Genomic DNA, 25,039 nt, shown 5'->3' on the forward strand with positions numbered 1-25,039 from the left:
TCTAGCATCAGCTGCTGGATTATAGTTTGAATTTCTTTCACACCCCAATCAAGTATGATAACAATGCATCGGTTTGAATTGTGAAAAACCTGGTCCAACACTCAAATACAAAACATATTAACATCCGAATGCATTTCATTCGTGATTGTTTTGACCGTAAACTTTTCAATATCAAAAAGGTCCATAGCGACCACAACTTTGCAGACCTTTTCACTAAAGCCTTTGATCGTGCCTGATTTCTATATCTTGTAGAGTCGCTTGGCATGATTTGTGTTGATTAAATTTTTCTATCTATCTTTTTGCAAATAAATTTGTAAATATTTTTCAATTATGTCACAAATTTAGAAGGAGAAAATGTGTTGAGTTTAACTCACCAAAAGAATTTATGTTTATTTTAAGAAAAACAAAATTGAGCTTTCCTCTCACCAAAATGATTTTATCCTTTATTTAAAAAATCTAGAAAAAGACTTAAAAGGAAGTTTTCCTGTTTAGAGGGAGCTCTCATCAAGAGGGAGTCGGATATTATAAAATTATTCCAAAAACTTAGGAAAATTGATCTGACCCTTGTAAAATGATAAGACACTGTCTCTAATGTTTCTTGCACATGAAAAGGGTAGATCAAAAGTCAACAAGATCATTGATCGATGTGTAATAGGGTTGACAAATGAGTAAATGTCATTGTGATATAAACTAAAATATCCGCCTGTGCTAGTGGTATACGCTTATGAAGCGGTTGCACGTCTCCACCGATCAACGATTAATCAACATCTCTCGCTGCACGTTATGCTGAAATAGAGAGACTACAATAAAGAGTCACTTTTCTTGAGAATGATTTGTCGCCTTCCTCCCACATTGAAACAAGTCTAAGGAGCAACTTGGATTCTAAGGTTGACAGGCTAAAGGCTGAGATTGAGAGGCTCGAATTGTCACACTCCAACCTACGGCGGAACATGCTGGGGTGCGACATAATTGTATTATAGCTCAAAAAAAAAACTAAAGCAAATTATAGGTGTCAATATCTAAATTATTTATTTCATAAATCACTCAAGTACATAAAAACAAAATGTTGTCTTATCGGTAATACATCATAATTAAATAATTAAAATAAAATCCGTCTTTATTCATCATGCAACCTAAGGTCTAATATATTCTTTAACTTCTTTCTTCATCCCAAATAGCTACCTTGTGAAAACGTTTATATTAACGTTTACGAGCCTAGGAACTAGTCGCAAATCGATACGTTAACTCGTGTTCATTCAATACGTTAAGGATTGATACATTATGATGAAGATACGTTACAGAGAAAATCCGGCATGGTACAGTTACATTAGATAAATATGGCACAGATCTCTATGCATTCTAACTATGGAAGGCCTATTTATAGGCTGGAATCATTCGTTATAACTGTAGTAACGAATGAGACCTCTCATTCATTAACAAGGTTAATGAATAAGGTCTTTCCATAGCCCCATTCGCTAAACACCCTTAGCGAATGGGTATACCTTAACGAATGAGCTTCCATTCGTTACACTGTAGTAACGAATGGGCTCTTACATTAACGAATAGCCTAGTCTCTAACGAATCAGGCCTCATTCGCTAAACAACCTTAGCGAATAAGCCTTTATACATTATATGTAAAGACTAAACTACCCCTAGTCTATTCGAACAGCTGCGGACACCAAATCCGTGCACTAACATACCTGCTTCATGCTTGAAAATATATAGGTTTGTCAACATAAAGTTGAGCAAGTAATCACAGGTTTGCATACATGTAATATTAAAATGACAATTCCTTGCGATAAATATGAACCATTACAACTTGCATAGCAATAATATTAAAAGCTATCTTTTTCACCCGAATCACATAGATAGCGAGCTACTCCGATGGCGTATGATCATATTAATGAGGATGAGATATCAACAACCATAACTCAAACCAAACACATGTCATAATCACATTTGCAAGTATCAACTAATTGAATAATTGCATAATAATGCATATAGTGGAATTGTATAATTAAATTGAGATTAAATACTTGTGAACGCATAGCACCCCCAAATTATAAAATGGTAAAAAAGGGGGATGTGAATTACTCACCTTAACGAATGGATTAGCGAAGATGAAACGGCGATAACGATTTAATATAGACTTTGTCACGCTCCTCAGGATACGTCAACAAATGTTCTATATGTTAACGATAATATTAATAAACGAAGAAAATTAACAAGGCATATAAGGGATTTGTGATTCGATCAGGTTTTAAGAAAAATTGAGGTTAATGAATTACTAGCTTAATTGTTAAGGTTACTAATTGGTTTAAATAATTTTTAGTCATTTAGGGTTTAAATCATTATATTTATTATTATTATTATTATTATTATTATTATTATTATTATTATTATTATTATTATTATTATTATTATTATTATTATTATTATTTGGTATTTATGCTTGATAAATAAAATGAGTAATCCTCATGATATTTATCAATACTCATATTTATAAGTAAATTTTTTATTAAAAATAAATAACCAATTTTAATTATTCAAAAAAAAATTATATGACATCTATCTATATATGTAGATTCATTGATCAAAAGTTATGCATATACATATATTAGTGGAAAAAATTATTCGAGCTTCTAAGTTTGATCGATTTATTAATCATGTGAAAATATATATCATATTTTTTATTTGAAAGACATATATTGTGTGTGTATGTATATATATGTATGTATGTATGTATGTATACTAAAGATTAATTAACAACCAAGGGTTCAAGACAATAAAACCTAATATTCGGGGTTCGGTTTTGTCAGAATAAGGTTTATTTGATATTATAAATGCATAATGGTAACAAAATATGATTTCAAAAGTTAAAAAAATAAAATTAAAAAATCCGGGCCCGGATAAACTCGAACCCTTGCCTCAAGCCTAGTTCAGTGTTTTAAGCCGATGCACCTGCCATCCAGGCTGGTGTTTAACTCAGTTAGGATATCAACTCAATTAAATATAAACACACTAGTCGTTCATCCCTAACCCCATAACAATTACCGTGAATGATAATGAATTGAAGGTTAATGGCCAAAAAGTCACATGGCTGAATTGATGGTGTTTAACTCAGTTAGGATATCAACTCAATTAAATCCATTTTTTTTAGCCAAATTTACTTCATAATTTCTTGTGCTAGGAGTTTGACAATAATACCGGCGAAGCAATGATACAATGCAAAATCATGCATCCTCTTCATGTATTTGACTAGCATGAATTGATGGGTTTCAACAAAAAAGACTTGTTGAAGCTGTACAAGTCTCCTATGCGCCCACTTGAAGATAATAGCAAAGAAAGCATTGATCAGATAGTTGATACATTCAACAAGTTCGTATGTCGTCTTGTTGAGGATCAACTACAAGAAGATGATGCTTTGTGTATGAGACAGACTAAAAGGAAAGCTACAACAAATACCAAAAGACTAGAGGGAGATTGTAGAGCCCATTTTGTGTATTAAGTCTTTCGTATTTGTTATATGTAATTTGTAATGCTTTAGGCTTGACCCAATGTAAATAAAGCCTTCATGGGTCTATGTAATGAAAGAAATATGTATGGAGCTTACACTATAAATAGGGCAAGCCTCCATGCATACTATAACCTTTTGCAAAATCTTATCCTACCCACTCTTACTTTCCCTTAATCACTCTTCCTTTATTTCTACTTTGGGAAATAACCAAACACTAAGCTAGATTCGAGATCTCGGTTGGCAACAAGTAATTTCCGCTAGCTTGTAATTGAGATTGATTCAAGAACTAGTTGGTTGATCTCGTATCTAGGACCTACACATCACACATGTCCGGTAAGGCTGTCACTTTTACCCGAAACCTGAAACCCAGCCCGAAAAAATCCATACCCGAACCCGAACTAACTCGACCCCAAAAACCCGAACCCGAGAAAAGACTAACCATAACCCGAACCAAAGTAATTCGGGTTAGTTCTCAGGTTTGATTTATAAGTTTCGGGTCAACCCGAAAAAACCCGAATAAACTTTTAGTTTTGAAATTAAATATATTTTTAGGTGTAATAAGCTTACTCTTAGTCATTAAAGTTATTAGACTTTGAGCCTAATCGACTGTTGTCATTACAACTATTATGGATCGATTGTTTATTGTTAATTTATGTTTTTCGTTTATCACTAATAGCAACCGTAATCGAACAATCAAATCACGTCTGATTGAAGACGACTATGGTTGGAGTTAGTTACTTAGTTTAACTCTTCTTTTGAATTGTTTTATGATTTTATTAAGTTATGTTGGTTTATTATTTGGTTACTTGCGTTACGAGCAAAGAAGAATATGTTGTTTTAATTTTAGCATTGAAGTTGTTTAATTTTCTTTTTGTTTTTGTTTCATTTTCTAGGATACTCGAAACCCGACTAATCCAACCCGAAAAACCCGAACCCAAATTACCCGAACCAGAAAAACCCGTGAGAGATTTGGGTTGGTTTTGGGTTAAGATTTAAAAATTTGAAACCCGAAGAACCCGACCCGAAAAACCCGAAACCCGAAAAACAAACCCGAAGCACATCCCTAATGTCCGGGGCTACGATTAGGTCCCATGATTGCAATCAATCTCCACAACTTAACATGTATTTGAGTCACATAAACTGATGAATAAATTAGTCATTTGTATCTTTATTTTGAATATTAAGATTGTTATGTACGTTTATATCATTATCTCATCAACTTGTAATTCAGCTACACCTATATATTGAAAGAAATCAATCCGAACAAAAATCAAATACATGAAAAGCTCTTAACGTTTTCAAAAACTCTTAACCACCAAACGAAAATGATTTCATTCCATATGATTATTTTTGAACATTACAAGAAAAAGTGACAATCGATATAAACACGAAACCATCATATTTTTGAACATTACAAGAAAAAGTGACAATCGATATAAACACGAATCCACACATTTTCACAGTAACAATCATCAAATATATAATCACACAACTTCCACCATTTCTGTTGCCTTATCTTCCTTTTTATTCCAAGCTGCCACCACAAGATACACCACTAAATTAATCACACCCAAAATCGCCAATAACCCATAGAAGCAATCCAATCTTCCATGATCTATAGCATCAGCTAGCCACCCTTGTCCACCGTGGCTTCCGGTCACCTTCTTCACCACGGACACCAGCAAACTGCTCATGAAAAACCCGAGTGAAAGCGTGGTTAGAAACAACCCGGTGCTCATTGTTTTCATGCTTTTTGGTGATCTTGTGATGAAGAAATCTAATTGTCCGGTGTAGATGAACGCCTCGCCCGCGCCCACTAGGAAGAATTGTGGGATGAGCATGAATACGCTTATTGGTAGTGAGCCTCCGTGAGGGGTTCCGCCAACGGATTTGGCTACGGACAATCGTTTCATTTCGACTACAGCGGCTGCCGCCATGCCGAAGGTTGAGAGGATTAATCCTAGGGCCATTCTTTGTAGATCAGTGAAACCTGTTGTCCAAAAAATACAAACAATTATACTCTACTCATATCTTTTTAAGTGGGCGTATTAAAGATATATTTGAATATGATTGTATAATTATATTTATTAAATATTTGAATATATTTAATTATATATACCGGGTATGGCTCATCATCATCATCATCATCATCGTACTCAGTATATCCCACCAATAGCAAAGCTATGGTAGGGTCTGAGGAGGGTAAGATGTAGACAGCCTTACCTCTACCCCATAAGGATAGAGAGGCTGCTTCCGGTGAGACCCCCGGCTCGATAGTAGTTTTGCATCAAGCCTTGGACATAAACCACATAGCACTCAATCATCGGGACACCGGCTGATCGGTGCATGTACCCTTGTCTTTCGGCTATCAACGCCACTACATGATGCCTGATTAACCGTCCGTCACTTTTAACGTTATTTTCACGAGATTAGTAAAATAACGTCAAAATTAGTGCAATTTCACTTTTGCCCACCCGAGGGTTCACACATATATACATCATATGTGCGCACCGCAAGCAGGGCTTATACCGGGTATGGCTGTTGTTGTATATATGTCATAAAAGTAATAAAAATAATGTTAATGTTTTATATATATATATATATAAATAAAAAGTATCATTCATCGTTCATTAATAATATTTCAGTTCTTATTATTCTAACCCCATCACTAAAAAAATGGAAACCTACAAAAAATGGTTGCAAAATAGTGACCAGTTAGTAACCAGAATTAAACAGTCGCACGTTTGCTGCAACTAAACGTGCAACTGAAAAATGCCGATCACAAAAGTAGTAACTGAAAGAAAATCAGTCGCAAAATTTTTTTTCACATAAATTAACTCCTAAGATTTAAGCGACCACCATTATCGGTCACAAAGAGCATTGCGACTACTTTACGACTGTTTCTACCATCGTTTTTAGTAGTGTATCAAAACATAACATTGTATTTGTATTTACCTGGTGTTCCCTTCCATTTCTTCCAAAACGGGATAATCAAACAATCATAAAACGCGCAAGTAAGCAATATCGCAAGCACAAAGAAGACGGTTAACGACCCCGCAGGGATATTAAACCCTCCAATCGATCGTTCCATCGTGGACGCTTGCTCAACTGAAAAAGTAATCATTTGAGCATAAGCGGTCCAAAACAATATGGTTGTTGCCCAAACCGGAAACAACCTAGCCATCATTTTAACCTCTTCCACCCGAGTCACCGTACACAATCTCCATGGGTTTGGAGTGGAACCCGAGCCAGTTTTCACAAAATCACCTTCGGTTACAACCGCAGCCTTGTCCAAACACCTAAACTGATTCGTGTGATGAATCCTTGTACCCTCGGGTGTGTTTTCGTAGTACATGTTTATGTCATAAGGAAGATCCATATTCCTTTTCTTTATAGCAGCCACCAAAACTTGAAAAATGCTAACAATAGGGCTTCCAGCACTTTTCTTGTACCTATATCTTTTAGTACCGGATAATATCACCAAAATAGCAATGAACATTGAAATTGTGCATATCCCATACCCCAAACTTCTACCAATCTCATCTTGTATGTACACAAGCACCGTGACCGCAGTGAGTGTGCCAAGGCTGATGAAGAAGAAGAACCTATTGAAGAAATACGCCATTTGTGTCTTTTCGGCTTCGTCTTTTTCATCGAATTGGTCGGTGCCAAACCCTGACACGCTGGACTTCAGGCCGCCTGTGCCAAGTGCAACGAGATAGAGAGCGAGGTAGAGGATTCCCATTTGGAATCCGTTCGCTTCTTTGCATTCCTTGTTGGCGTGGCACGGTGGCGGCCTGAGGTTTGGTAGTTTTGTTGATAGTGCTAGTGTGCCGGTACCCTGATAAGATGATTAATGTTGACATGAAATAAGTTAGGATGACAGGAAATATATAGAAAAAGATTGGTTTTGAAATTAAAAGTGGTCACTAAAAAATGAATATTTAGCGACCAAGGTTATATGCTTTCCGACCAAGCTTAATATATAGTTACCATGGGAAAGTGCTTTATTTTTTCTTAACATTGATAATTTGATGATTCATTATTGAGTATTTTGGAAAAAGAATTGAGTGTCATACTAGTCCATTTTTCTATTTTTATTTTAACTTTTTTTTTTTTATCATTTTGCTCGTCTTGCTAGTGGACTGGTAAGGTGATAGGTTAATGATTGATTATTTTAGATTTCTTATTTTGTTATTTACCAGTTCATATTTTATTAATATTGCAAATCCACACCAAAAGATAAACTAGTTTGATAATTTTATTTAAAATTAGGTTTACATATTAATTTTTAAGTTATTTATAACATCATGCGGTTTGGTAACGTAAGAAAGTAATTGTATGTATGATAGGAAAACTTACTAGTGTTTGAATAAAGGCAAATATCACAATAGTTTTGAATCTGCCAAGAAAAGCATCAGCTAAAAAGCCACCAAGTAGGCACAAGAGAAAAGATGTGCCCATAAAATCAGTAACCACATTGGCTGAGGATGAACTTGGGAGGTGCATAGCTCCACGCAAATATGTCACCAAGTTCACTGCTATTCCCATTGTTGATAGCCTCTCACATATTTCAATTCCTGTCATGTTACACAAGTAAAGATTAATCTGCATGCCAACCCGATTCAAGTTATGATGTTCCGGACACTGAAATGTATACGGATGTCAATGGGTAATAAAAAAAATATTAGTCATGTTACCGTCTGTCTAGGTTTTTCCACGACAACTAAAATATATACCTCCTTGCTCTTCTCTCACAGAATCCGTCCAACCTCATCCTTGTGCGTGGATGGGGGACCCAAAAGCGCACAAGGACGTCACATGGGCTAAAAACCACCAGTCAGGCATGCTCCTAGTTATTATGTTGTTACATTGTTTTTGTGTCGATGAAAAGAAAGAGATTTGACTAGACATTATACCTTGTGTTGGCTTTTACGAATTAAGAAATTGTCATATCCCTACTTTTACAATGTTGGGAGTGGGATGTTGAATGCCCTTTTTGATTGGGGAACCCCAAATATCTCAATTATTCCCACATGTACAATGATTGAGCACTAGTGACCAGCATATACCACACTTTTTTCTAAATAGTATAGAGTTTAAACTTTATATTGATAGACATAAAAACATGTGATTACCATTTAAAAGTTGAACATACCTTTTAAATAAATAAGAAAGAATGTAAGGAAATATTCATTTATATACTTTTATTAAGAATTAAGCCTATTTAAAAGTTGAACATGCCTTTTAAAAAAATAAGAAAGAATGTAAGGAAATATTGATTTATATACTTTTATTAAGAATTAAGCCCATACATTAGTAAGATTTTTTAAATTTAGAAATATTATATTTATTTGATATGAATAATATATATGCCATGTATTCTTTTTTTTTATCAGTAATTCAAGTTTTACTTACATCTTTTCTACATTTTTACTTCCAAAATGAACCGGTCACATATTTTACAATCAAAATAAACGTTGTCATCAAGTATTAATTATTATGATTTCATTCACAAGTCGGTCACTTCTTTTTTTTTAAACGACTTTCTTGTGTGTTTACTTTCAATATTGCAAAGTACCATATTTATAATAATTATTGAAGAAAATTATTATGACTTGCAAACATACCAAAGCAAATACTTCATATTTTTTCTAGTAATTTAAGCAATTGAATGACACCATAATTTTTCTGTCATCTTCTAGCCACTTTGCAATCATGTATCATGCAGAATGACTTGCATACTGACTTTTCAACCACCTTCACTTAAATATTTACCACACGCCACCCCATTTCAATGAACGAAAAGAAAAGATAACAATAATACAATTCTATATATATATATATGATTATGAGAACTCGTTACTTATAATCATACATATTTTGTTTTCCGTCTTCATGGTTTTTAAAAAAAATACTTCCAAGTTTTATCAAACTTCTTGCACTTAGAATATAAATAGAGATAATTATATTATAAGTGTGAACAATATAAAATATCGTAAAGATTTATAAGCGTTTAAAACTATAAAAAGGCTTTTCGACTTATATATACGCATATACAAGCGTAAAACTTGCTATGGTGAAAAAATTGTTCTTTATCTTCTTCCCTTATATGTGCTCTCATTCATATATATAAACCAAAACCAATGTTTTGTGTTTTTACCCAATTAAAATAATAAGTTGCAGCAAGCTGGACTCGAACTCGGGTTGTTCCATGATCAATGTGTTTAAGGAAAACATCCAAAGTCATCCCACCAACTTCAACTATATCCTTTAATATGAAAATAACTTTTATATATATATATATTATAAAAGCAAATTTAATTGAAAATGGACATTTATGGCAGTTGGAGGCTACAAAGAATTAGATTTTTTGGAATCTCACAAACCCTTTAATGCTACTTTCCTACTTCAAAATCAATATAATACAAGGCATGGAGAAAGTGGTAAACAAATGAAAATTAACCTTATATTATTATTATTTTAAACAAAAATTATATATTATTTATGACTTCAACCGGGTCACACACCGGTCCGCCCTCCCGGGTCGGTCTGATCTTTGACCCGGTAAGGTACCGGGTCAACGTCCGGGCCGGGTCTGAAAACATTGACCAAAACAAAAGGAACAAGTGTTTACAGGAAGCATATATAAAGATACCAAACACAAAACTGCACAACAAATTGTCCTAGTGGCCATGGTGGTCCAATTTCTGATCAAAGTTCTCTTAGCTAGCCAAATATGCTAAGTTTGTTTGTGGGCAGCCATGGTTAGCTAAACCCGAACCCACGAACCCGATGACCACAGGACCACTATGCACTTACACACGCACATGCATGTTTGAATATGTTAGAATGCCAAACAATGAAACAAATTATGTATGAACTCACCAAGAATTAGGGCGGCAGGCACCCAACCACCGGTTTTTGACTTATCAGCCGGGAAGCCTTTGTAGTCTACCGCATCTGCGACGGTCCAACTCGTCTTCCCTTCCTGCAACGAGGCAAAACGTATTATGATCTACCTTGGAAAATCACTTAAGTTTAGGGTTTCAAAAAGAAAAAAAAGGTTTTAACAAGATAAAGATTAGGGTTTTAGAAAACAAGATGTAGGATGGATAGAAATCAATTATATACTCACCATTTCTCTTGTTTCTTATATATGAATATTAAGAGCTAAAACACTTAACAATATTCAAGAATCTCTCTCTCTCTCTCTCTTTGAGGTACACTTAACACTTGAACATGTATTTGGAAGAGCATGCATTTATATAGGCAAAGGGAAGATGTACAACTCTAAAGGTGACCCTCCACTACCCAATTAAGAAGATCATTCAACGCGATAACGATTAGCCCTACCGCGCATTTGATTAGAATCTTAGCACTATTTGTTATAGATATAATTTGCAAAATCAACTAAAGTTGATGTTGATTTGTAGTAGACTCTAGAACACGTATAACAAAATCACTATTTCTTTTTTGCTGGTTCAAATGCTCTTTTACCACCTATCTGTATGGTACAGATTGATTGTGTAGGATTTGTGAATCATAATCAAAACAACATATGGTACATACCCACTCTTTTATTTGAGTACTACTACATGTTCTTAGTGCTATATCTACCCCACAATAAGGTAAAGTTCCAGCCTTTTTCATTTGTTTTTATGCTCTTTCGGTTTCAGTTCGCTCGGTCATTTTCTTGGGCATGGGCAATAACAGCTAGAGAAAGTATACTGTCTTAAAAGCTTTAGTTTAAATGTGCACAATATGTGATTCTTGAATTGAATAGTCAATTTTCAAGATTTTGTAGCATCAATAAAGTATGGATACAAGTGTATCCCCAAAAGCTAAGATAATATGACAATTCTATCATAAATATGATCCTGGGTAATTTGATTTTCGACAAATTAATGGCGGAATACTGACAAACCCCTTTAGCGACGGATTACTGACAAGTTTTCCAAGGTGTCACTTTAGGCTCCATTTTCGATATATTAGCCAGTAAATAGGCCCCACGTACAATCAGCAATTGGTCTCACAACGACAAACAGTTGAAAAGTCAAGTAGGCACTAGGGATTATACCGGCATATTCCATCGGTGATGAGTTGCCACCAAAACCGGCGAAATTTATGAACGTATGTTGGCCGATCTTTTAGAAAAATTCAACGTATTTTTTTAGTAATTATTATCGATAATACTCATTTGTTAAGCCGTGATACTTATCTTACATTATCATGTCGTATGTTAGTTTCTTGTCCGGTGTAATTTTGATATTAGGCAGGTACATGTGATAATAATGCTTGTGGTCCAATATATATTTTTTATTTGGTAGGTGCACTAGTAGGTCAAACAAAGATGCCAGGCTTGATACAGTTAGGATCTTAAAATGGAAGGTATTTGTTAGATGATGTGAAAAGAATATTGACGTGTATGACCTACAAAAGGAGGCATTTTTAGGGTTCTATTAAACCATTATCAATGAAGGACAATTATACATCTATCATGTTATTAGTTAAGGTATGACCTAAAGTATGGGGACAGTTGATGGTTGGGATTCTTTCAGCAATTTTAATTTATGCATGTGAACATATAGCCTAATAAACTTTATTACTTTGTTGGAAATGATTTCGTAAAAGTAGGTTGCTGATAATCCATCGGTGATATCTTGCTAGAAAACATGATGTGGGTAAATAACTTACTGAATGGTTTTAGTGAGTGATCACGGACGAGGAGTATCACCGATAGGTACCGATAAATATGCCAACATCTAAATAGATGCAGTACTTTTTCTAGCAGATTACCGATTGTACGATTAATTTGCAATAATTTACTGATGATTTCTTTGGTTGTTCACCGAATAAGATTCCATTGAAAATCCATTGGTAATTTTAAGTTTTACTTAAACGAATATTAGGCATATTTAACTTTTTTAAAAATAAAAGAATATAATAATTTCTGGTAACAAACAATATTATATCTATAGTTAGTTATGTAAAACAAAATACATAACAATGGCCAACTATCTAGCTTATAAGGGAATCCATATTAATATTCGTGTTGAACTTTGATTTCAACAAATATATGAATAGTATATACGGTAAAGAGGGCCAAAAAAGCTTCGGACCGTTTACGAATTAGTCAATATTTGAGTGACGTTTGAATGAATATGTAAGGATATAAAGGAATATACCGTGAAAACATATGTGTTAGTAAAGATTAAGAACGTATTGTGATGAATATTCCGTTGATACGTTGGCCAAGTATTCCTAGGCACTAGGCACTGGTCCCGTATATAATCTGATATGATTATTAATATTTTCGAAAAGTAATGTAAAAACAATTTATTTTAAAGTGTTTTGAACAAGAACACAACGAAATCAATGTTTTCATTTGTATTTATGAGATTGTTTGAGGAAAAAACTGAATAAGTTGTAAATTATAGTGGTCCAAAGTAATGTATGACTTGCGCTCCTTGATATCCGTCAGAAACTTATGATCACTGATAATGTTTCACTAAGCAAGGTCATGATCAACTTTGCGTACGCCACACCAAAAGAAGGTGGTCACATCTTAAATTGTCTCACTAAAAGTGATGGTGATCACTAGTATAACTTCTCACAAAATAGTAGTGACCCCATTACAAATTTCTTCCTCTTATTTAGAGCATCTCCACCATTGTGGATGTGGAAGTTTTTGTTGATATGGAATGGTGCAAACAAAAGTTTACGGGTAGAGATAAACGTTTACGGAGGTAGGTTTGTAGTGGCCTCACCATAACCACTACACACAAATCATATATATATATATATATATATATATATATATGGTTATGTTATAATAGGAAGTATAGTTTTTGTATGAAGGATAAAAAGTAATCTTGGCCATTGATTTTGAACATGGAGGGTTGAGATTAGTTTAGGGGGAAATCAAGTGTGAACATAAAGGAAAGGGTATAAAAGGAATAACACATTTGTTAGTCCGATTGAAAGAAACTTAGTACACGAATCCAAACTCTGCCTGAACAAGGTAAGACTTTGTGCCATCGTGTAATGTTTCTAATGTTATGATTATCATAACAATTATCGGTTTATACTAATATTTATATAGTGCATTGTGTTAAATTAGGTGCTTAATACCAAAAGGCTTGTAAATTATAAACTTGCAAGGTGAGACATTTGAGTTTTTGTACAACTCACATTTGTGTGAGACAACTGGTTTTCCAATGTTGTCATGATGATTTTTAAAACTTATTAAACTCATGTAACATAGTCCAAATGTTTTCAAAGGATTTTCATTACATTACAGTGATTAAGTCATTGTAGACTTACGGGATGGTTACTAATTTTGTTATGGGGTTTTGTATACAAGGCTTATCTAAAGGGTTATTACACATTACTTACTGGACAAGTGTTAGCCAATAAGTAATATGACCACAGTCACAAATAAGGTCGAGTGACAAGTACATTCGATAATTTGTAAGCAGACATATGTAAAAACATCATAATTCTGTAACAGTAATAATATGTCATTTATAAATGAATGTACTCACCAGCATTTCTTGCTAATCAAATATTTTAAAATATGTTTCAGATGACTTGTTAAAGACACATGATTGATGCCGCGGGCTTTCAGCTTAAATAAATGGCTTGTCATCAGAATAGAGAAAATATATTTTGTAAATAAGGGTTTATCCCTATAAAACTTATGTTTTTATAAATAATGGTGTTTATCTCAGTTTATGAAATAAAAATCACGGTGTTTTTATCCTCTGATGATTTTTCTTAACTACGGTCCTGATAAATTTTTCCGTTGCTAAATATTTTAATGATAAACACCGATAACACTACTCATGTTCACAGCTCCTCTCAAAGGGTATAGGCTCGGGGTCAGGGAAAATTCGACTATTAACATTAGCAATATTTGGTAAATCATACTCATAAACCATAATTTAGTAACACCCAAAAGTATATGTGTGGTCAATCTTTGATGACAATGTTTTTATATATATCACAATCTAGCTAATGCTAGGCTTTTTTTTTATCTTTCATATATATCCAGTAGGTTTGCATGCGCACGCATACACTCGTATCATACACATAAATGCATGTAAACTTATTCTTTGTTATGTTAAAAGGGCATTGAAGTTTGGTTTAACTTTAGCCAAATCAACTCTTTGGTCAATAGTCTCCTATGTGGATGTCTACTAGGGAGATGGGGAGAGGGTAATATGTTGGAAAACATTCACCTGTTTCGGTCAACCTCAACACATTTCCAAAAACCTGTTGCTCAATCTTGGGTGATGATGAGTGGGTAAAAGAATGCGCTTTTAGTGTTTTATATTGTGTGTCTTAGTTGTTTATATATATCCAGCACATGTACTTTGAGTATTTTTATGATTGCAGGTTCTCAAAGCTTAAGGTAAATAATTCGGAGCACTTAGGATGCCAAGAAATCAAGTTATGGATGAAGGGAAGCAACCGGGGGGTAGCAATGTCAAAAGAGTATCAAGAAAAAGAGAAAACGAAGATTTTGGTTCAAGGCCACCGTAAGCTACGGTGGCCAGACCATAAGCTACAGTGAAGGATTTAAACATAAGAGCCATAAGGCAGAGACTAATGGTTGTAAGCAACAGGTCCACCATAAGCTACGGTGGCCTGGCCGTAGCTTATGGCAGGGTCACATATGTTTATGAAAGTTGTTGTTTTATGCCATATTTAAGCCACAAGAACCGTAATCTTGATTATCCTTCATACTCTATCATGTTGGGGTGATTTTGGGGCCGTCTTCCACCATCCTAACAGCCTTTAATCACCATAATCATCCATGCTTTCATCCTTCCACACCATAATCAAGTTATTCAAGATGAAGATGTAAGGCTAAAGCTTTTGTAACCATCTTTGAGTATAGGGTTGTGTTGTATTTTATATTTTCGGTGTTTTGAACCTTAACTTTAGATTTGGATTTGGTTAATCATTCAAGTAGTTGAATCTTTACATTTGCATGTGTTGATAAAACATTTTTTTTGTAATTGAATGTTTAAGATTTTATCAGTTAATTGATTTTAGGTTATCAACATTTAGGATTGAGTTCTTATCGTCATTGGCCCGTCTATCGTTAACCATAGAATTGATTTCATTTATGAAAACCTAAAACTGGTAAATAATTAGATTATTATTCAGGTATATTGGTTTTTAATAATCCCAACTATTGTCTTTTGGTCACTGCTGGTCTCAACTAATGAATTGGCTACTGATGGTCCCAAATTTTAAAGTATTTGTTCCTAATGGTCCACGACTAACAGAATCCTAACGTTGTTAGTTTCAGGTCGTCGGGAAAACATATTTGGCCGGAAAATTCAAATTTGTTGTCGGAAAACACCACCTGAACACCGCAACCACTGCCAATTGACTCACCGCTAAACAACTACCACCACTTGAGCACCATCAACCGATTTCGACGATGGTTCTAGAGTTTCCGGCGGCCTCAATAATTTGGGCTTTTACTAGAATAAGATTCCTAAATGTCCGATACGATGTTACCAAGATGTTTGGGACGAAAATGTTAAGTTTTTGGGGAAAAAAACTGAGTTTTCTGGCCAAAATCGTTTTTTCCGGCGACCTGAAACTACCAACGTTAGAATTCTGTTGGTTGCGGACCGTTGGAAACAAATGCTTTAAAAGTTGGGACCATCAGTAGCTAATTCATTAGTTAGGACCAGCAGTGACCAAAAGGCAACAGTTGGGATCATTAAAAACCAATATACCTATTATTCAGCTGTGCCAATTATTTGGATTAAAATCTGATAATCAGTAGAGCCAAATATTTAGTCTTTTGATTATTTATCTAAACCAAGAGATTTCCAAATAGGTTTAATTACTTGTCTAACCCGCTTCACAACCTGAAACCTGGAGATTGGTTATTTTCTCATAATTCTTTACAAATCAAAATTGTTTGTTTGTTTCAAAGTATTCTAAATCAAGACCATTCTCAAAAGTTTGCTTCACATCGTCTATCCGCCTAGTGTAGTATTTAATAAGTCATGAGCTTGATTAGCACTTTCCACTGATTCCCTGTGAATCCGACACCTTACTTGCCCTTACTAGTAAAGGTATTTGATAAATGTTTTGTATTGACCTTTCGACATCGATCAAAACGGTGCCGTTGCGGGGGAATCAACACGCTAAGTGCTAGTTTAGTATTTTATTTTATTTTTGTCAATTTTACGCTGGGTATTTGTGTGTCTTATGTGTGTAGGTAATTTAGGATGACGTGCAATTAGGTTTATGACCCAAATGAAGGATATAAGGCCATGGAGGACAATGGCTCGTACCATCCACATTCATATCATGACCCACCTTCAGCAAACTCTCAAGGCTGCTACGAGTCAGATAATTATAACCAAAGGAATTTCAACCAGCAAGGCCGTAATATGCCATACCAAAATTATTCACCGCCTCCATCTAATGATCAGGGTTATTTTGAGTCAGCTGAGGAGTATGATAGTGATGGGCTCGAGATGCCAGCATTTGTAAGCTATCAAGAGGAGGAGGATTGTTACTACCATGAATATTCTCAAGCATCATATGAGGATTAAGAAGAGTATAATCATGATGATATGAGCATTAAATTGGACGCATTGATGATGTTGATGACAGAAGTGATGGAGGAGAGAAAGGAGTTCAAGGAAAGCCAAGTAAGATCAAATGTTTCCCAAGATAAGCTGATGTGTCAGCTATTTGAAGATGTAGACCAAATTAAATGAGGTTGAAGCAACGAGCTAGTGATGTTGTGATGGATGATGAATTGATAGATGAGGATCTTGAGCTTTCAGAGAACAAAGTGGAGGAAGAGGTTGTGGAGATTAATACCACACCAACTCTATCAATCATTGAAGATTAAATAATACAGTGGTTGTGATTGAAGAAGATGATATAGAGGGAGAGAGTTCAAATCTTTTGGGGCATGAAGTTGCAAGTTTAGACCATGTTGAAGACGTAGAAACCTTTAAAGAACTGGTGATGGAAGTAACCTAAGTTTTGTTTGATGATAATGTAGTAGTAGGAGAGGAACAAGAGGTGTTGGAGCATAGAGTTGAATGATTAAACCCAATCGAAGAGATATCACCTGCTAAAGAGTCAAAGACTAAGATAGTTTCAGATTATCCCGATCATCCTCCATTACACATTATTCGTATTGATAAAGTCAAGCATGACGATTTGAACTCAAATAAAAGGAAGGTGAAGATAAAGAAAAATGGGCAAGATGGTAAAAATCGGGCTCATGTGGGTTCTATAGATGTTCCAACCATGAGGAAGCAAGCCTGGACACAACAAGTCAAATACCGACTTACATGGGAAACTCAATGGAAAAATGCTCAGTTCACCCTAGATCAACAATTTCCGCTTCGAAAATAAGAACGAGGCTGTGGGCTAGGCTTGTTAAATACCAGGCATATGATGGAAACTTCAAAAGTAAATGTGCATTCACATCGGCGTGTATTTATTCATCAAACGTGATGAACCTGAAGAAGGAAGCAGAGTTGAGACATGCCAACTATCGAGCTTTTATAGGAAATTTGGTAGGTAAATGTTCTATTAGACCACCATAAACGCAAAATGAGGTAGCGGTCCGGCTAAAAACCATAACAAAAATTTAGCACTGACCGGGAGGCAATCCGGCCTTTTATTTTATTTTATTTTATTTGTTTCGTTTTTCTTTACTTTTGTTTTCTATTTGAATGTTACTTTTTGTTTGTGTTTAGCAATGATAGTAAACCACTCATGATGGTCTATTCAAGATTCGGTGGAGTATATATTGTCATATCATAGTTCAAGGTGTGCGGGTCAAAGTCGCAAAAGTACTCATTAGTAGGAGCTGGTTAACAAAAGAGATTCGAATCAGGTGCATGTGCCTCTTTCCTTTGCTTTGTTTGTTAAAATAGTTTAAGTTCTCGTGTACCAGACTCGATTGTAAAATGAAAATTTGCATTGAGGACAATGTAAAGTTTAAGTGTGGGGATGCGGGAAAGTACCAAGGAAAGAGTTTTTGAGAAAAGTGAAAATTGTATAAATGTCCAAAATATTATTATTTTTTTTTGTAAAACAATAGAAAATGATAGAAAAATTGGAAATTTTTTTCAAAAATTACACACACACACACACACACACATATATATATATATATATGAGATAATAAAAAACATAAACACACTTAACTTCAGATGTGTCGGTAGACTCAGCTTTTAAGAATGAAACGACAGTTTGGTTGTTGACTTAATTGAACCTTATAAGTGCTTAATGTTAGTGGGAAACATCTTAGGGTTTTGTTGGCTTAGCTAAGCCTGTGTAAGGACTGGGATGAAAGGTCGGGTCATACTCAAGCCATTTGTTAGTTTGATCAAGTGGTTTACGCTTCACGTTAGAGTATGTTAGATGGCTTGTGATATAAAATCAAATGAATATACTTCTAGTTCAAGTCGTTTACGCTTCACGGCGTATGGTTTTATGTCCTTGAATCCTGTATTGATAGGATGCTCTAAGGTGATGAAATTCCGGGTCGTTATGTGGTTTGTCATCTAGGTATTTGTATTACCTAAGTGATTTTACAAATATTAAATTAAGCTAAAAATCTAAACCCGCAGTTACTACTATCAAAACAGCAAAAGCTACACAGCCAATGCAAATCCCTTATTCAAAATAATGATATTAGGTACTTCACCGTACACTTAAACAATGAGTTGATCACTCCCGCTATTAGTCATATGTTGGTCGCTCTTGCGCATTCCATACCAATAAGAAAGAACCTACCTGAGATTTAACGTATGTAAACCCTACAGATGAAATCATTCATATTCACTTGGGATGATGTACTCCGGAGTATTGCTTGATAATGGGGGTATGTCATGTAGTGGGGACCACTTGCTAGATAGTGCTTAATTGTACATTAATTGTATCTAATGGCCATTATGGTAGACTTTAATGCTTTAGTTTAGATGGACAACAATATCCTTGATTATCTTAACTATTACGTATGGACTTAAAAATTGTACACCTTGTTGTGCAAAATTTTAATCAACTGATTTTAAGGTTTAAGTCAAGTTGGGATGGCCTGGTTTGGTAAAACCATAATGAAGCGTGGTAAGGCTGCTTCAGGGCTTTTTATTGTGGATCCCGCTTAATCACATGAACTAATGAATTTATTACAGCTTATTTGTCTCGGCAAGTATTAAGGCACGGGTTTAATTGGACAAAAATATCGGTAATCGTAAGTTTTGAGCTCACCTGTCACTAATCAAAATAGCCCAAGTATCTTGAAAGATTCGTTTCTGATTATAATTCCATTTTAAATATTTTTCGGGTGATGAGTGGGTAAAAGAATGTGTTTTTAATGTTTAATACTGCGTGTCTTAGTTGTTTATATATATCGAACACGAGTGCTTTAAGTATTTTTATGATTGCAGGTGCTCAAAGCTTAAGGGGACTAATTCGGAGCACTTAGGATGAAAAGAAATCAAGTTATGGATAAAGGAAAACAGCCGGGGGTTGGAAAGGCAAAGGAATATCAAGAAAAAAAGAAAACGAAGATTTTGGTTCAAGGCCACTGTAAGCTACGGTGGGGGATTTACACAGAAGAGCCGTAAGGCAGAGACTGATGGCCGTAAGCTAATGACCCGCCGTAAGCTACGGTGGCCTGGTCGTAGCTTATTGCAGGGCCTGATGGGCTTTTTATGAAAATTGTTGTTTTTTTGCCATAATTAAGCCACTAAAACCCTAATCTTGATCATCCTTCATACTTAATCCTATTGGGGCGATTTTGGGGTCTTCTTCCACCATCCTAACACCCTTTAATCATCATAATCATCCATGCTTTCATACTTCTACACCATAATCAAGTTATTCAAGATAAAGATGTAAGGCTACAGCTTCTGTGACCATCTCAGGCGTTGTGTTGTATTTTGGATTTTCGGTGTTTTGAACCTTACTTTGGATTTGGATTTGATTAATCATTCGGTTAGTCGAATCTTTACATTTTCTTGTATTGATTAAATAGCTTTTCTTAATTGAATGTTTAAGATTTTGTCAATTAATAGATTTGAAGTCATCAGCATTTAGGATTTAGTTCTTATTGTCATTGATCCGTATATCGTTAACCATATAATTGATTTCATTTATCAAAACCTAAAACTGGTAATAAATTAGATTATTATTCAGTTCTGCCATTTGTTCAGATTAAGTTCTGATAATCAGCAGAGCCAAATATTTAATCTTTGATTATTTTTTTAACCCAAGAGATTTCTAAATAGGTTTAATTGCTTGTCCAACCCGCTTCACAACTTGAAACCTGGATATTGGTTATTTTCTCATAATTGTTTACAAATCAAAATTGTTTTTTTTGTTTCAAAGTATTCCAAATCAAAACCATTTCTCAGAAATTTGCTTGATATCATCTGTCCGCCTAGTGTAGTATTTAATAATTCATGAGTTTGATTAGCACTTTCTATTGATTCCCTGTAGATTCGACACCTTACTTGCCTTTGCTAGTAAAGGTATTTTATAAATGTTTTTTATTGACTTTTCAACAAAGATCAGGTGACAACTTGATTTCTTATTCTTCCAATCATCATCCTACCTTATCTAGATCTAGTGCAAAGGTCGAATATTATAAGCTCGCCAATTTGTTGGCTCAGGAATCTTCTTTTGGAATTGCATCATCCTCTTTTTTTCATAAAGCCATTGCCTAATGTGACAGCGTAAATGTCATCTACCAAGCCGATAAATAATCCCGTTCAACATCAATGTACTAAACGCATTGAAATGGGCGTCATCATCGTACATGAGAAGGTTAAATGCAATTGGATGCGCGTTCTACATGTTACATCCAGATATCTAAATTAATGCCGATATTGTTACTAAAGGTTTACCGCTTGTTTTGTTCGATAATTGCAGATCCAGTCTCAACATTCATTAACCTCCTTCTTCTCCGGCAATTGTATGCTAGGATGTTGTATTTTTAGTCAATAAATTGTAGATCAACTGTAAACTAATTACTATTTCTAAAGTAGGTCATCTTGTAACGCTCTATATACTGGATCAATTATAATAATAATCAAGGATTTCAAAATCACCTTAAGTAAAAATGTATCGTCTTTTTAAGTCTAAAAGTTAAGTTGATTACTAATAATAATAATAATAATACCTTCACGGTGTTTGAGATCGTCTTGTAAGAAAGAGAATATGATTATTATATTTATTAAATATAAATAAATTAGAAATAGTCAAACCAAAAGGCCAATTGTGACCCATTGATGATAGAAAATGAGAAATAATGTTTAAGGTGAGATATTCAAGGACTTCAATTTAAAAAGAATGAGATTTTAGGTTTAAGTCTCATATGTGATTAAAGAAAAATAGAGGGTTTAAGGTTGGGTCAATAGGTTTTCTCATATACAGTGGATTTCCTTGTATGGGTGGTCTCCGATACTCGAAAAGTAGAGATGATCGAATAAGTTGTGGCCTATTAGTGATTCAAATAACGATTAAAAAAAAAAAACAATTCACCTTGGAGAGAACTTCTACAACATTTATGGTCCCACTTTAGTTAATAGTTGGCCAACTTTATACGACCCACTAAACACATGTAAGGGAAATCAAGTTGATTATATATTTATATATGTCGATTAAGGGTTATATATGTTTTTGGTTTTTAGGATTTACTCTCTAAAAAGTTTTAAAATGTTGTAGATAGTTCAAAATTCATTAAATCTTTATGCATGCTCACACCTTAGTCACTACAAATACATCAAGCAAAGAATGATCAAACCGACTAGTAATGAGAAAGAGAAAATTAAGGTTGATTTGCAAAACATCTTTACATACACAATGGTTTGGCTTTGTCCAAAGCCCTTGCTTCGCACCATGGTCGAACAATGATGTTGATTACGTATAATGTTGATCTTCTTGAATTTGTGAGTTTTCTCCAAAGTTAGGGACTTTCGATTCATAGCATAATTGTATTACATACTGTGAAGTTGATGAAGTAATTTTCTGTATCCGGTCAGTGGCGAAGTCAGGATAATTTTTCTTATGATATATTACTATTTTTTCGATACTTAAATTTATGATGAATCGATGTCAGGATTTTCGATTTGGATCAGGTTGGGTCAGGACACAAAAGTAAAGACATTCTTAATAAAAATATATTGTCATTAGAAAATGACCGAAATGAAGATCACAAGTATGAGGTCGTTGATCGCGAGCCAACTACAATAAATCGACTTTTTTTTTGGTTTCGTATCGCTTAAACAATTGGAATATTGGGGTAATAACAAAATAAGTTGCATCATTGAAGAAACACTAAGTGACCCCGGCAGATTACGGATAATCTTAGGGTCAAGTAGATGTTTCCCACGAGGGTTAGGTCCGGCAAAGATGGTTATTCTTCTGATGACCTGCAAAACAGACACCGTGAGCTCGTCACTGAGAAGGGGGGTACCTCCTTGTGACCACCCTCTGGCGTGAGAATCAGACTAGATTGCTCTGAATATAAATGTATATTAAGAGAAATAGCTAGAGCAGATAAGATATGTGATGGTATATGATAGTATATGATAAGATAATGATACCGTTCCAAGATGTTGGAGTATTTATAGCCGATGGTAGGTTTCCAAGCAGGTACAGCCAGCTGTATAATATTCCTTTTCTACCAACTGTGGGCTACGCACGTGCCATGCTGGTGGTTGGTGGGTAGGCAGTGGCTGATAGTGACATGGCCGGCTGTGTACTATTCCTTTTCCACCAACTGCAGGTTATGTACGTGCCACGATGAGGGTTAGTGAGTAGGCAGCGGCTGATAGTGACATTAAGTACTAGAGCGTGCTACTCGTCGTACTGTTGTCAGTGAGCTGTCACCCTGTGATTGGTTCATGGGCTGCTTTGGTCAGATCTTGTCTATTTTGTCCATACCTTGGCAGGTATAGTACAAAAGATCCTCCAGAAGCGTACGGACTGGCTCATTTGGGCGGGAGTATTCCCGCCTTGCTCATTCCTTCTTCAGGTGACATTACTGAATTATTGAGAGTTAGTGCCTTGTGCGTGTAGCCTTGCTATTAGTGCGGGTAGCCTTCCCTGATGGCTTGTATCCGCAGCTGCGGGAACAGGCGGGGTACTTCACCATTGGGAGGCTTTTCCTGCGGGAACAGCTTGCGTACTGCGCGTAAGGTCTTCATCTCTCTGAGCATGGTGGGTCCTGTGGAACCAGTTGGTCTTTGCGCAGACGTCCCTCTTCAAGGTGAGTCTTGCGGGTCCAACTGGGCTCTGTTGGGACCTACCTCTTCAAGTCCCCCAGTCCAATGTTCTTCTCATGAATTGTTAATAAGTGAGGTGAACTTTTGGACTTAAGCAAAGGGTTTTGAAAAGGGTTTTTAGTTTTAAGGTTTTCCGTGGGGATTCTTCCCGCGGTTTTCCTAATGTCACGTGCAGAAATTCCCGACTTTTCTGCTTGATCTTTGGGTATGATGCGGGTAGGTGTGTAACCTCCTCGCAAGTCAGGAGCGTTGAGTTTCACTTGTGTAGATTCTCCACGAGGTTTTGGTAGTTTTAGACATAGTGATCAATTATGTTAAACAACCAATTCCATCTTGGAGCTTCAAACAATCTAGTTCTCAACGTTCCCGCTATGCGGGGATGTTATTTCCCTTTCCACAAGCAAGGCCCAGAAGATCCTTCTTGGTTTTAATTCCCTGCAAGTGCTAAGTATGTGAAGGGTTTCGCCTTGACACTGTACCCGCACTCGTCTTATAGTTACTTGACTTCCAAGGTATTCTTGGCTTCAATTCCCTGCAGGTGCTAAGTATGTGAAGGGTTTCGCCTTGACACTGTACCCGCACTTGTCTTACGGTTTCTTGGTTACCAAGGTAAGTGGGTATATTCCCTCTTATTTTTGAATCTTTGAATCTTTTTGAATCTTTTTAATTTGCTTTATAAACGTTATATGACTTGCTCATGCATATTATAGTTTAATTTGGCACTTGTTTTGCCTCATAAACAATATATGATTCGCTCATGCATACTTTAGTTTAACTTAGCAATTTTCCAAGTGTTTTGAATCAGTTAACCTTTCGACGCGCGGTTGTCAATAGGTTAATGTTCAGTTTCCTCTATCATGATTGTGCGGGTAGGACCGTCACTTTCATTTAGTGGGATGACCAAACTTCACCAATAACTGACCTGCGTGAAGGTTTTCCTCATGTTTTCCTTAGAAATTTTTGCCGTTTCTTGTGTTTATGCGGGTTTTTCCGCCGTCCACACACAACGACTTACTTCCCCACTTATTTATGCGGTGAATACCGGCATATCAGTGTTTTGAATAAGTATAAAGGTAAGGCTATCAACACAATGTGATAAAGGAGAATCATTTCCATTACAAGTGGCTCTAGGCCTTTTCTTTATAAGTTTGGAATTGATCTACATGTAACATTTGCGTAATTGAGCTCCATTCCATGTTCTTGGGATGGGGGTGCCATCGAG

General features: G+C 35.3%; 1 protein-coding gene across 1 annotated transcript; it reads right to left on the reverse strand.

Annotated features, from left to right (window-relative positions):
* Positions 1-5,001: 5,001 nt before the first annotated feature.
* LOC143597887 (protein NRT1/ PTR FAMILY 6.2-like) lies at positions 5,002-8,104 on the reverse strand. The gene is made up of 3 exons (XM_077076266.1): positions 7,880-8,104; positions 6,473-7,358; positions 5,002-5,507 (listed from the first exon to the last, which is right to left on the reverse strand). The coding sequence occupies exons 1-3, from the start codon at positions 8,102-8,104 to the stop codon at positions 5,002-5,004; spliced, it is 1,617 nt and encodes a 538-aa protein (XP_076932381.1).
* Between the last annotated feature and the right edge of the window lie 16,935 nt (positions 8,105-25,039).

This window comes from Bidens hawaiensis, unplaced genomic scaffold (genome assembly GCF_021521415.1).
Source record: "Bidens hawaiensis isolate Kalapana, Puna unplaced genomic scaffold, B.hawaiensis_p1.1 tig00049200_1, whole genome shotgun sequence".
Lineage (NCBI taxonomy): Eukaryota > Viridiplantae > Streptophyta > Magnoliopsida > Asterales > Asteraceae > Bidens > Bidens hawaiensis.